A 12,367-nucleotide genomic window follows, 5' to 3' on the forward strand; every position below is an offset into this window, starting at 1 on the left:
AATGTGAGCACTTCTGCCACATTTTCTTTGCTAATTCCTCTTTTTCCTCATCTGTGGATGGCCTTCCCTTGTGTTCACACTTTTGCTATTGTGGATAATACAGCAATAAACATGGGAAGTGCAGGTATCTGTACAAAGTACTGACTTCAGCTTTGTGTAGCTGAAAGAGCAGAAGGATAGCTGTATCACAGTGATTGTGTTTAGTCACTGGCTGACTGCTGTATTGGTTTTTTAATGGCTGGTACCAGTTTGCTTTTCTGCCACCAGTGGGCCAGGGTCTCTTTTCTCCACATCCTCACCAGTGCTTACTTTATCTTGACTCTTTGAGCGTAATGAGACTTGTGTGAGGTTTTATCTCTGTCACTGTGCTCTTATCTCCCTCCAGATGATCATGGTGGACTCTCTCATGATGCTCATTTCAATGACTCTGAAAACATTTCCATTGAGGAAGCTTCCTATTTCAAAATTAGCTGCTTGGTTTTCCTTCCTTCTTTCTCTCTTTCTCTCTTTCTTTCTTTCTTCCTTCCTTTCTTTCTTCCTTTCCTTCCTTCCTTCTTTCCTTTGTTTCTTTGTTTCTTTCCTTCCTTCCTTCCTTCCTTCCTTCCTTCCTTCGTTCCTTCCTTCGTTCCTTCCTTCATTCCTTCCTTCTTTCCTTTGTTTCTTTCCTTCCTTCCTTCCTTCCTTCCTTCCTTCCTTGCTTGCTTAAGACTTGTGTAAGTTCCTCAACAACTATAGATATTTAGCCATTTTTTGTGTATATGGTTTGCTAATAGTTTCTTTTAGTTCACAGGCTACATTTTTGTTCCTTTTGCTAATCCAATTTTTCTGCTTTTGTTTGTTTTCTGAGTGAATGTTGAGGTATGTCCCTTCTAAATCAGAATCCTTGCTAAGACACAGTAAAGGACTCTCCCTTCTGTGCTTTCTTCCAATAATAGACTTCATTGTTTTTAAGTTTTTAGCACCTTTGAGTTGACTTTTGAGTGTGCCATAAGATGGAGGTTGGCTAACTTTTGTGTACAGTCTCAGCTTACTTCTCTTGGGACTGGCTCTTCATAGGCTTTGCTCTCTATAGGAGACACAAATCCATGGCTCCTTTTAACTCACTTATTGGCTCTACTTTTCATTGTCCTAGAATGTTCTTTTGGTGCTAAGGACTTTCACTATTAATGGATAAGTACACTAGAAATACAAGGTAAACTATTAATGTTCTTGGAGAAAAACCTTTGAGGAGATGGTTTAGACTTCGCCTCTGTCAGTCCTTGGTCCCTACTCTCATGGAGAGTCCTCTAATTCTGTGCTCTCTGAGGATGGTTGTGTGAGATTGGCACTCATCGGAGCTTTCTGACAAGCATCTTCTCTACTTTGCTGTTTCATTTGCTACTTTCTTTTGTTTCCGGTTCCCTGAAAATACACTTTCCAAGGAAGAACTTGGCCCTATCACAGAGACATTTATGGATGACAGATGAATAAATATTAAAATGTTTTATATAGTCTTGGTGAAAGCTTTCCAAATAAGAAGACCTACATAATGACTCTAGCAGGAACTTGAACTGTTCCTGTAAAGCCAGAAAGGAAGAACAATATTCACTATAAAGAGTTCAGATGATATTTTGGGACTTTACTTTTTAAATTATATCATGCTACTTTTTTATATTGACAGTTAAGGCTGTATTTGTCATGTACAACATAGTATTTTGTAAGTATATGTTGTGAAATGACTAAATATTGGTAAATAAATTGCATATATTATATAGTTATCATTTATACCTATCTATAGCATTCTTCAGGACTCTGATATCTTGTGAACTGTAGTCACATTATATATTATGAATCCCAAATACATTCTTCTTATCTAACTGGACATTTATGTCCTTTCCTTGAACAATATCCCTCTATACTTTGATCTTTCCAAATGTCCTAGCCTCTGGTAACTGTCACTTTCAGTCTACCTCTGAGTTCTACACAGACCACTGAGCATACACAATTCAGTGCCTGGCTTGTTTCACTTTACATATTGGTCTCCAGATTTATTCATGTAGTTGCAAATGTCATGATTTCCCTTTTTGTACTGATGACTAGTACTCTGATATGTAAGTCTGTTCATCTGTTGTTGAAAGTATAGGTTGTTTTCATTTCTTAACTACAAGAGATAGTACTGACTGTGTTATTTCAATTTCTTTCTATAGCATTTATTCTGTATACATTGGAGAAAGTTTTGGAAATTCTATTTTTTTTTAAAGATTTGAAGCCAGAGAAGGTAGTGGGCCATGAACAGTAAAGCTATGGTATATAATTACTAAAAAACCAAGTACATTAAGAATAATCCCCTGAAGGTCCACAATATGGTGACCTAAGTCTCAACCTTCCAGAAAACTAAAGTTATGCTGAATCACCAAAGTTTGGTGAATCACCTAGATAGCTTGAACATCTTAGATGCTACCCTGAACCAAAAAAACCCAAAAAAACAAAACAAAAAACCCCCCAAAATCACAATCTTCAAAATTTGAGTCCAGCATTTCCTTTCCCACCACTGAAAATCATTACATGAACACCTTTAGCATAGGAGAGGGGGAATGGCAGGCCCAGGTCTTATGGGAACTGGAGTTAAAAACCACAGGGAGTAGGTGAGAATAACATTAGCAAAAGCTGAAAATTATTGCATTCCCTTCCAAACAAAAGAAAATGAGAGGCGTTGGGATAGATCCAGAAGCACTTTGAAGTAGGAAGAGACAGGTCAAATGACTTCAGCTTTCTCATCAGGTAGGAGGGGTGATAGTGTAAAGGCGGTAGTCATCAAAGTGGTTCTGGGAATCAGCCTTCAGAAGTGCGTTTCTGGAGCAGATGACACACTAAATGCTTTAGCACTTTGAAGCATATCCTGCAATCATTGTTCCGATTTTATAGATGAAGAAACTGTAAAGTTACTCATTGAACAATTTGCTTGGGTCATATAGTGAGCAACACAGTTGTTCTGCAAGGAGTCAAGTTCTGCCATTAGCTGATCTGTAGTCTTAGGGTGGGAGGGGACATTGAACATAATTGGGCTAGGGCAGTGGTTCTCAACCTTTCTAATGCTGCAACACTTTAATGGCAGTTCCTCATGTTGTGGTGATCTCCAGCCATAAAATTATTTTCATTGCTACTTCATAACTGTAATTTTGCTACTGTTAGAAATTATAATATAAACATCTGTTTTTTTGGTAGTCTTAGATGACCCCTGTAAAAGTGTTGTTTGACCCTAACAGGGTCACAACCCATAAGAACCTCCGAGCTAGGCACTATCAGGGACTCACAGGCAATATGAAGATGGGGTAGCTTATTGGGTCTAGATAGGGCACTAGTTCATGCACGGTTCATGGACAACCTCTACTTTGTGGGGCTCTCTAGTAACAACTGTCAGCTCGAGATTGAGAGTACATTTTCTCAGGTAAACTCACAGAGTAAATGTTATCTAGCTAGAAGGTCAGAGTACATTTCCCTTTCGTGAACAAGAAGACTATTAAGGATTCTAGAGATGACTAGAACGTGGTAGGTTCATGTGGAATACACGGATGAACTCCAGCAGGGAGAAGAAAGAGAAATGACAAGGAAAAGGAAAGAAAAGAAAAGAAAGAAAGAAAAAAAGGAAAGTTCAAAAATTTCAAATCTTCAGAAATAAAACTGCATTGTAAATCTAGAGAAGTTTTAGAGTGATGAGGGGGAGAGTGTTACTTGGGTTTTAAAGAACGTTTCCATTGTGCTAAACTAATGACCACCTTTACATAAAGCCACAATCTAAGAACTCATTTAGCACCAAGATTTTGTTGTAGGTGCTTAAGACAGCACTATAAATTGTTCTTTGAGGAATTCAAAACATTACTACTCTTTTAAAAGAATACTAGCAGTCCTAAGATAGACTCTTCCATGCTCAGGGTAGGCCTGAAGGACATTGTCAGGGTCAACTTGAAGGATGTGGCCATCAGGGTGGAGCTGAAGGATGTGACCATCAGGGTGCCTGAATGGTGTGACCGCCAGTTCTGAGATTAGTTCAGACAACAGATGATATAAATGGCCCAGAAACATCTGCTCCTTTAAACGGAAAATTCAGCTTTTGAGTTAAAAATAATAAAATATAACACACTAGTTCCACTCTTCTTGTTTCAGCGAGGCTATTATTGGACTAAATGGACACAAGAGAGGACTGGCCACAGTCCTCTTTCCCATATCAAACGCGTTTAGAAATATTACTTAGCAGTCTGTCTTTGGTTTCTAGCCACAAATGAGCGCATTGCCTGTTACCCATGGAACTCCTGAGAAGTGAGACTAATTAAGATCACTGTGAGCTCGTAGTGGAGGATCCCACAAAGCTAAGTGGCAGCTAATGTTTACCAACTTGGTTACTAGCAGCGAAGAGTTTTGATCTGAGAGTCTGATGCGTTAATCATGAGGCCAGTCCGTTTTGTGGTTCAGCTTCACTGAGTGCGAATTGTTTATAAATGCAGTAGGGCAAACGTCAAAACAGATACACCAGCCCAACACAAGCTATTTTCTGCGTGAAGTTAAAGCCCTTCTGACAAGGAAACATTTTATGAATTTCGAGGTCCTGACTTCTTGCCACAAAATTCCTTTTCTTTTAGCTTCCCTTAATTCTTCTGGAGGCAATTAGGGAAAGCGTGGCTGAAGGTGGATACATAAAGAAAGCCACATGGGAATGAACTAAAATGGATCTGTGAAGGCAATGCAGAAAGAAAGATGCCTTCCTTAGAACCCATTACTGTAAATGGGGAGATACCTATATGCAAATGTCAAGTGCAAAGCCAAGCTTAGAGGCAGCCTTGCCGTCCCTAGCTTCTTCACATTCTGCTTCTGTTGCTATGCTTGGAAGTACAGACAAGGGCATTCTCAGTAAAAGATGGTGGTGTGTGCTCCAGTTCTAAGCTCCATAGCCATTTTCCATATGTGATTTTCCTTACTGTGGCTGTGCCGGCACCCTGGCCCACTCATTCTCACATTGCTATGTGCAGGTTGCCCAGGCCTATCGCCAAGAACAGGTCATTTTACCTCATCCATACCATTCCACCTGACTGGGGACTCCTGTTTTGTGAGGCTGGACTCAGGTGAACTGCTCTTTGCTTGTGAGCTGAGGCTCTGTGGTTGCTGAGGCTGTCCACTCTGAGAAGTTAAACCTTGAAATCTGGTTGGAAGATTTTCCTCCTTTCAAAAATCTGAGCAGTATTCATTCTAGTAAGGCTTTGAAAACCCAGTTCCCTTCCACAACTGCACAAGTGTCTGCTCTGTCCTTAAGCAAGGAAAGTGTGTGAGTGGTGAGTGACAACTCAGGAGTCTAAGGTTTCCCAGTGCGGCAGTGAGGTCAGTCTTTTTTTTTTTTTTTTTTTTGAATGCTTATGGCAAACACAGGTGCTAAAATATATGGAAACCTAGAGACTGTCCTAAAAATAAAACAAAACAAAACTTTGTTTTTGACACGAATTATTTGACAGTGGCATAAAACTTGCAAACATGATCATGGCAGTAAAGCTGATAGGATCAGAATTTCCAGGGATGCTTAGCAAGCAAACAGAACTGATGTTTGCAGACCTTGACCCCAAAACATCAGGCCATGTAGGCTCAAACTAGCTTCCAACTACAATGGGTCCCTAGTGTGATCAGCGGTACAAGCATAAGGGGCCACATGGCAGCAATCGTTTCTTATTTTTAAAGCAAACATATAATCTTGTAAATAGTTTTAGACTCATCGCTTTGCTGGTTCATTGACCATAAGTACCTTCAATTTACACAGCCTTGATAGGAGAGCATTTTGCAGATATATTAGTATGACATTAAACAAGTCTGCCTCAAAACTTTCAAATTCCACTGTCCAGACATGAACACAAAGACGGGTAGTTGTAATTAATGTGTCTGCCGCTGGGCAGCCATCTCCTGAGTACAAATGACGCTATGTTCTCTGTTAATGGAGTTCCGAGGAGGCAAAAGGCCTTCCGGATAATTTCATGGAACAAGAATGTCCCCAGTAGTGTAGGATTATCAAGAAGGGGAGTATCTTCAAATGCAAATTTCCTGACATTTCCAGCTACTAGAATAATTACCCTACCGTGGTGGACTAATAATAACTTAGTTAAAGGTTTCATTTAAAGCGATCAAATGTAATGTGCGAGGCATGAACTAAGATAAACACCATTTCCAGTCGAGGACTTGCCAAGGGAAGCTTTTCTCTCCCCTTCCTCCCACACACTGAATGTCACAGGCAATGAATTGAAATTACTTCTGTGAAGTGGAGAGGTGAGTGCACAATGTGGGCCTTGCATACTTCACATGAACCCTCACTCCCTCCCACCTTCCTGCTGCTTATGCCTTGCCAGGAGCCTGGAGCCTTCCCAGAAGGCCTCAGTGGGCCTGTAGACACTTGATGCCCCAGGGAGGGAGGATACCTGGGGCAGGGGTGGGGTGAGGGACTATCCTGTCAGAGGCAAAGGGGATGGGGGGAAGAACTCTATGAGAGAGAACCAGGAGGGGGACAATATTTGCAATAATAATAATAATAATAATAATAATAATAATAATAATAATAATGAAGTAACTAGTCTTTGAAACTTTGAGTTTTTTTTGTGCTAAAATTTCAGTTAATGAACAGTTTGAAATCCAAACCCCCCCCCCTCTCTCTTTCTCTCTCTTCCGTTTTAAATTCCTATGGAAAAGCTCCATGCAAATCTTCAAAGGAATCCTTTGGAACTATGAGCAGACTTCTGAGTTTATTTTGTGTCTACTCCGTGTTTGGCTGCACAGTGAACACACTGGAGTTAAATCAAAAAGAGTTGCCCAAGGGCATAGAAAAATCTTTAAAGGAAATTTGTTAATAGGGACTGGATGCTATAGACTGTTCACATTTCGTTGACCCAACATTATTTAGTGAATTTATGCTGTCTTGAACGAGTGACATACACTCAGATGTACTGCAGTTCTTGTGTGTAATAAAACAATCAGAAAAACTTAGTTCACCTTCGTTGGGTATTCAGGAAATCAAACTTTGACACATCTCTTGAAACATGATGCCGACATTTAAACAAGGCTGGCCAAACCTAGATAGCAATATAGAACTTCGTATGACTTGACACAGCTGCCCGAAGCCCGGTATAAAACTGCTTGTAGCAGAAGAACAGATCTGTAAAAGCTACACCAAGAAAAAGACTGAGAAAATAAATAAAGGTGAGCATGGAGGGTGTGTTTTGATGGCCATAATAGGGATAATTATAAATATCCATTTATTTCGTGAGTGATTATCAGTCAGAAATAGCTTCTGGATCAGGAATGGGGGTTGTCCTTAGGATACAAACCACTCTTAAGGACAACGCCTGCCTGGCAGTAGGTGACCGACACGGAACAAGCTCAGTGGCATCTTTAGAGGGTCTGTGTCTCGCAGTGCTGGCCCGGGCATTTGTTTGTATTTATTTACCTTCTAGTTCCTTTGCACGTCCATTCTGACTTTGTGTTCATGGGATTCCCGGTTGTGTGAGTGTGCCTGTCTCTTGTGTGTTTCTCATGTTTTTTCTGAGGCTCCTTGGTTCCTGTTTGCTTTGTCCTGTTCTGTTTTGCTTTATTTTGCTTTTGTTTTTATCTTATTTTATCTTATTATTAGTCGTTAGATGCCTGTTTAGTTTTCTAGTCAGAGACAGAAAGGTGTTGGTTTTTCTGGGAAAGGAGGTAGGGAGGAACACGGGGGAGTTGTGGGATGGGAAACCATAATTTGAACTGTATGATTTTTTTCTCTATTCATACAAAATCTATTATTTTAATAAAAGAAAAATAGAAAAAATTTCATCGTTTTTAAAATTGCTAGGTCGTCTTCACGAACAGAGCTTGAATTTAGTGTAACATCCAGATGCTGATCTCCTTGTATCAAATGGAGCCCTTCCTTTTTCTTCTCCAGCGAGCCCTAGGTAAATATCCTCATGGGAGTTGAGGAGTCGTGAATTGGAAACCAGATTGGCTGAAGACATGGCCTCCAGTCAAGATATACTTACTGAAAGGTATGAAATCCTGTGGAATAGAAAGTCCAAAGCTAGACGTATGCTTTTTGAAATCTCTCATGTAATGAGAGCCTGCTGTTCCACAGAAGGAGGCCTAGAGCAAATGTGGGTTTGAGGTGCATTTATCTCACCTGACTTACTATATAATCATACTTTTTATAATTATGTGTAACGTCTGATACATTGTGAAATAAGAAACATAGTTCAATTAATAAATGTTGTCAATTAAATAAACAAGACCAGAGCTGGTGTGTGCCTGGCCAGAATTATCAAACAGATAAATCAGTGTGTTTTCACTAGATAAAGTTTGGACTCTCTTGGAACAGTACTGCTTGCTTCTAATTACAACTTCCAAAATACATTTAAATATTTATACATAACTGATACTGCAAGAAAAGCCAAATAACCCTCTTTATTTTTGGCTGAAGTAGTCAAACAGGAAGGAAACTTGGATGCAAATTTTGCCTAGTTTTTTTTTAATCTCCATGTTTAAAGTCGCATATTTATCAATGACATATAGGATTACAGATACGTCTTACAGATGTAATTATTTGTGCCTTCATCCTGGAGACACCTCAAAACCAGATTTCAATGAAAAGGTTTACCATACCAACATTTTAATGTTATCCTTAAAGACAATGAATAGATTAATGAATAAATAAATAAATATCTAACATTACTGATTTCTAGCAACTTTTAAAGATGGAGTATTTGTGATTATACTTATCCTTAAGACAGAGTCAAACTTTCTCCAGTGGGTTTTGTAAAAGGAGAAAGTGTTATTTTCCCAAATAAACCCGTTTGTAGCTTGCTTCAGTTTAGACTCACTTGAAGGATTGCTCTAAGGACTGACACAGCCTAGAACTTTCACTTACAACACTTTGAAACCAGCCATCAACTCGGCTGAGGGCTCTGTGCACCGAAGGTATACAGCACATGCTATTTTCCAGGGCAGGCGACTCTAGTTTAATTTTGTGCAGCCAAGAAATATATTTGGTCTCATCAAAATCCCCTTGAATATTAATTTCAACTTTAGATTCTATTTTCTGATATTGTTTTTGTTGAGTTGGTTCCATAGGCCTACTTACAATCAATACCAGTGACGAAAATTGTCATTAAATGTTTTATAACAAACACGATGCACCATCTCTCCCATTTTGTTAATATGAATTACATTTAAAACTACGTAATAGTTATTAGACTATCATTTCTGATAATCATTTATTCCATCACATTATCAATCATCAGGCATTTTTTCAATCTTGAAATTAGACAGTATGAGGTTTTTTTTTATCATTCTATGACTTTGAACTTCTTATATAACGCCCTACAATTCATTCATTTACATTTTCTTTTGAGATAGGCTCTCCCTAAGTTACCCAGTCTGCTCTGGAAGTCTTGATTCTTCTGTCTCCATCTTTCTGAGGTGCTGGAATTACAGGCACCTAGTACTAAGCCTGGATTTAGAAAGGAAAATTTAAAGCTGAATGAACATGGAAATAACTTACCTTTGATTCCTTGAACTTGGAGAAAAATCCACAAAACCAAGATAGCATGTTTAATCTCCAAATTCATCCTGGCTCTGTGTACTGGTAATTCTGAAAAGTCTCAGAACAATACCAAGTCACACTTAAAGAAATAAAATGACTGAAATATGAAAAATAATTAGGCCTAGGTGCCGGCTGGCTGAGTACAGATGGCCTCCCTGGTTTACCCTACGAAGGCGCTAACTTGAATATCCTGAAGTAGGCCCTCTCTGGGATAATCTGCTTATCTTCCCCTCAGGAGTAATCTCTGTGGAGGGCCAGCTGGAGTAACCCTTATCTTATTAACCTCTGGAGGAACATTTGTCAGTCTGCTCCAGGACCCAGAAAGCCAGTGTTTTCAGACACACTCCCTTCTCACTTACAGGTTACACAGAGAGTTGGCACAAGTCCTTTCACAGGCAGGAGGCTGACAGCTGAAGTTTTCTTTTTTCTTTTTTTTTTCGGAGCTGGGGACGACAGCTGAAGTTTTAAAAGGACCTGTCGTAGGAACATCCACGTAGGGCTTCATTGCTATTCCTGGAGTGTAAGGAATACATTGTTCTCCACGGGTAGCAGAGCTATCTGTCTCTGTTCCCTCCTATATCTGCTTTCTAGAAGATTTTTCGATCTGGTGTTACATACAGGTGATTTTTTCATTTAATTTTTGAATCTGTTATGCCCTGTGTTGAAGGAATCAACATATTCCTGTAAGGTCTGTTGAGGCGTGGCCACCTGCCTTATACTGATTCTATTCAAAGACCTACTTTAAGAAGTATTTATCTTTAAGTACACGTGTGTGCAGGTTGTGTGTGCAGATAGCTGCAAGTGCTTGTGGGATTTAGAAGAGAACATCAGATTCCTGGAACCGGATGGGTGCTAGTTGTAATGGGTGGCTGCCTGATATGGGTGCTGGGAACAGAACTTGTGACCTCTGGAAGAGGGGCAAGCACTCTTAACCATTGAGTCATCTCTGTAGTCCAGAAAACAGTCTTTCAACTAATTCTTCTAGCGTGGTCCTTCATGCTTCTTTCTCACCCCCCCACCCTCACCCCCTCCCCCACCCCCACCCCCATCCCCACCTCCGCCCTGCCCCCAGGTTCGAGCTCAGGGCCTCTATCATGGCAGACAAGCGCTCTTCTGCTGAACTTCAGCCCCAGCCCTCCTACTCGTACTTTGAAATAGTGTAATTCTGTAACGAACCTGTGGTTTTCACTCTAGGGTGTTATTAAAGAACAGATATTGAGAATCTGTCCCCTTCTGCACACAACCTTTCTGCTCGAGTAAGCACGCCTCATTAGCGTGTATTTTTAGTTTATTACACATTTAGTGTTATGTTATTGTGACTATATGTGGTCACATGGTGTGCACAGTTGAACCTTGAAGCTGCAGGGAGTGATATGTATGGTCTTTTATGTGAGACATGTCCGTGACTATTTATATTCCGAAGCACAGCGCTATAAGGTAAGCACTGCTATTAATCTGTTTACAGAGGTAGAGTTTGAGCTCAAAGAATCTGATCCAAGAGTTTATACTTGAACATGTTTTAAAGTGGTACATGGTAATTGTATGTGTTTATGGGATACAGGGCAGTATTTTAGCATTTGTTTACAGTATAATGATCATATAAGGGTAATTGATATATTAATCACCTCAGACATTTTATCATCTCTTTATGTTGGAAGGATTCAGAATCTTCTCCATTAGCTGTTTTGAAATTATATTCTTAATTACTGTCTGTCATAGTTACCCTACTGGAGTAGAGACATTGGCTTATTTATTCTCTAGCTTCCCAACCATCTCTCTTAGAAACCTCCCTCTGCTGTCTCTGTAACTAGACTACTAGCAGCTTTTAGGATCTTTTTTCTTCTGTAGGCAGGTGATAACACAATATTTGTTTTTCCGCCTGACCTATTTTACTAACTTAAGGTCTGTCAGGCGCATCCATGTTGCTTCAGATGATAGGATTTCATTCTTGTTTTAATATAAAGGGTGTATACCCTAACCTTTACCCACACTGTCAGGTAGTTCTCTCTCTGTCTCTGTCTCTGTCTCTCTGTCTCTCTGTCTCTGTCTCTGTCTCTCTCTGTCTCTCCCTGTATCTCTGTTGGTCTCTGTCTCTCTCTGTCTCTGTCTCTCTGTCTCTCTGTCTCTCTGTTGGTCTCTGTCTCTGTCTGTCTCTGTCTCTCTGTCTCTGTCTCTCTATCTCTCTCTGTGTCTCTGTCTCTGTCTCTCTCTCATATTTGTTAGCTGGAGAGTTATTTTAACAGTTAAGAGCACATCCTGCTTTTTCAGAGAACCCAGATTTGGAGCCCTGTACCGACGTTGGGTGGACAACTGTTTATGATTCCAGCATCACGGAATCGAATACCTCTGAGCTCTAAGGGCACCCACACTCTTACACAAGTGCAAGTGCATGTGCACACACATGCACACATTTAAAAACTAGTAATTTTTAAGTTATTTTTTTAATACACAAAAGAATAAATTGCCTTCTATGTACCCAAGATATGCAAATTTCCCCAGGACATAACCCAGTGCTGCAGATAGCTGTCCTTTAAAGGCCACGTGCTCTGAATTCTAACTTCTTATCATTGTGCATAGTTGTTCATATTGGGTCACTTCTGTACTTGTATTACTTTTTTTGTTGTTGTTGTTGTTAATGTAAACCCATCCTTCAGATGATGGTCCTTTAGAACTGGAAGCTCACAGAGGAAAAATTTAGGATTTTACGCATTAAATCATTCCCATCTGCCCTTGAATTCAAAGGTGTGAATTGACATACGGCTCTACGTTGGAGATAACATTCACTTAGAATGC

At 39.8% G+C, this 12,367-nt stretch overlaps 1 protein-coding gene across 1 annotated transcript in view; it reads right to left on the reverse strand.

The window, feature by feature from the left end:
• Impg1 (interphotoreceptor matrix proteoglycan 1) overlaps nt 1-9,752 on the reverse strand; it is a 146,083-nt gene extending 136,331 nt beyond the window's left edge. The window contains exon 1 of the mRNA NM_023958.2: nt 9,533-9,752. Within this exon, the coding sequence (NP_076448.2) occupies nt 9,533-9,599 (67 nt within the window). The 5' untranslated portion in view covers nt 9,600-9,752. The remainder of the gene's footprint in view (nt 1-9,532) is intronic.
• Between the last annotated feature and the right edge of the window lie 2,615 nt (nt 9,753-12,367).

This window comes from Rattus norvegicus, chromosome 8 (assembly GCF_036323735.1).
Source record: "Rattus norvegicus strain BN/NHsdMcwi chromosome 8, GRCr8, whole genome shotgun sequence".
Classification (NCBI taxonomy): Eukaryota; Metazoa; Chordata; class Mammalia; order Rodentia; family Muridae; genus Rattus; species Rattus norvegicus.